The sequence below is a fragment of the Oratosquilla oratoria genome, unplaced genomic scaffold (assembly GCF_046742065.1).
Source record: "Oratosquilla oratoria isolate Oo_2021 unplaced genomic scaffold, ASM4674206v1 SCAFFOLD52, whole genome shotgun sequence".
In the NCBI taxonomy this organism is placed as follows: domain Eukaryota; kingdom Metazoa; phylum Arthropoda; class Malacostraca; order Stomatopoda; family Squillidae; genus Oratosquilla; species Oratosquilla oratoria.
In genome coordinates, this window is record NW_027467716.1 from 2,028,079 (window position 1) to 2,029,430 (window position 1,352).

The 1,352-nt window shown below is 57.0% G+C and overlaps 1 protein-coding gene across 1 annotated transcript; it reads right to left on the reverse strand.

The window, feature by feature from the left end:
- Positions 1 to 242: 242 nt before the first annotated feature.
- On the reverse strand, positions 243 to 1,028 carry LOC143023621 (uncharacterized). The gene has a single exon (XM_076182210.1). It carries the CDS (start codon positions 1,026 to 1,028, stop codon positions 243 to 245), a length of 786 nt encoding a protein of 261 aa, XP_076038325.1.
- Between the last annotated feature and the right edge of the window lie 324 nt (positions 1,029 to 1,352).

Consider the following 1,352-nt stretch of genomic DNA (forward strand, 5'->3'; position numbering starts at 1 on the left):
ATCGGCGAAGGTTGAGTTCTAGCTGAAGTGTCTTCCTATTGAAAACGGGTATCTTGGTGCCGTTGGCTGCGTAGAGGTAAGACATCGGCGGCAGTGAATACTGGGTTGCTGTAGTAGGCAGGACACTGACTTCAGCTCCGGTATCTATGAGGTATGTGGCGTTTGAGAGTGGATCAAAAACGAAGAAAAGTTTCGATGTATGTTGGCGAACGCTGTCCGCCGTTAGCGTTCGCCCGTCTTGTTTAACGGTGCCGGTTAGAAGGTGCACGGCTGTGCACATTTCTTCGCATCTTGTCCAAAGCGACTATGGTAGAAGCAGACGCCTGATGTTTGCTTCGGTCTCCCTCTGGATGTAGACCTGGAGCGGTTGCGGTGGTATCTTGGTGACGGGGTCGTCTGTGAAGACTGGCTACCTGCTCTTGGAGGGCGCTGACCTGGAGGGTGAGTTTGGAGACTAGCTTGGTTAATGCCTGAGTTGCGGACTGGTCGGCGAGGTTAGCGATGGTAGGGTGCGCAACTGGTACCGAAGCCATGAAGTCATCAGCGAGCGTGGCTAGCTCGTCGAGCGAGATCTTGTTCTTGGCGCTGAAGAGGTTGCCTTGGATGGTTGGTGGCAGGCGCTGGTAGAATAGGTGGAGCAAGTTGGAATTATCGAATGCTGCGTATTTGTCTCCGAACAATCGCTTCATGCGTCGCAGCAAGTCGGACGGTTTCTCATTTCCAAGTTCTTCTTTCGAGAGGAGCTCCTGCAGGTGTGTAGCTTCGGAAGACTCAAGGCGGTCCAGGACGGCTTGCTTCAAATCCTCATATGGGGCACCAGATGTAGGTGCCTTGGAGATGGTGTCTGAAACTTGGAGGAGTACGTCAGATGATAAGAGGCCACAAGCATGTGAAAACTTCGTTAGGCCGGTGATACTACGGTTTTCCTTGAAGTTACACTCGAGGATTGTGAACCATATTGTTGGGTCGCGGTTGGTAAAAGGGGGTGCGCGGAATGCACTTACTTCGTGTTGTTGATCGCCCGTCATGCTTACGTGATTAGTATGAAGCTATGTTCGTGGGCAGCTGGGTTGGCCAGAGCAGTCCGGGTTGGCGGGGCTGGGCAGGCTGGTTCAAAGGGCTGGACAACCCGGGACGGTGGGGCTGGGCTCGCCGGGGCGGGACTGGGCACGCCGGGGCGGCGCTGGCAGCCCTCGAGGTCTCCCGGAGGAGGAGCCCTCCAGGTCCCCCGGAGGCAGAACCCTCGAGGTCCTCCGGAGGAGGAGCCCTCCAGGTCCCCCGGAGGAGGAGCCCTCCAGGTCCCCCGGAGGAGGAGCCCTCCAGGTCCCCCGGAGGAGGAGCCCTCCAGGTCC

Bases quoted from the DNA above. Each gene is read 5' to 3' on its own strand.
- LOC143023621 (XM_076182210.1), bottom strand. From the start codon at position 1,028: ATGACGGGCGATCAACAACACGAAGTAAGTGCATTCCGCGCACCCCCT.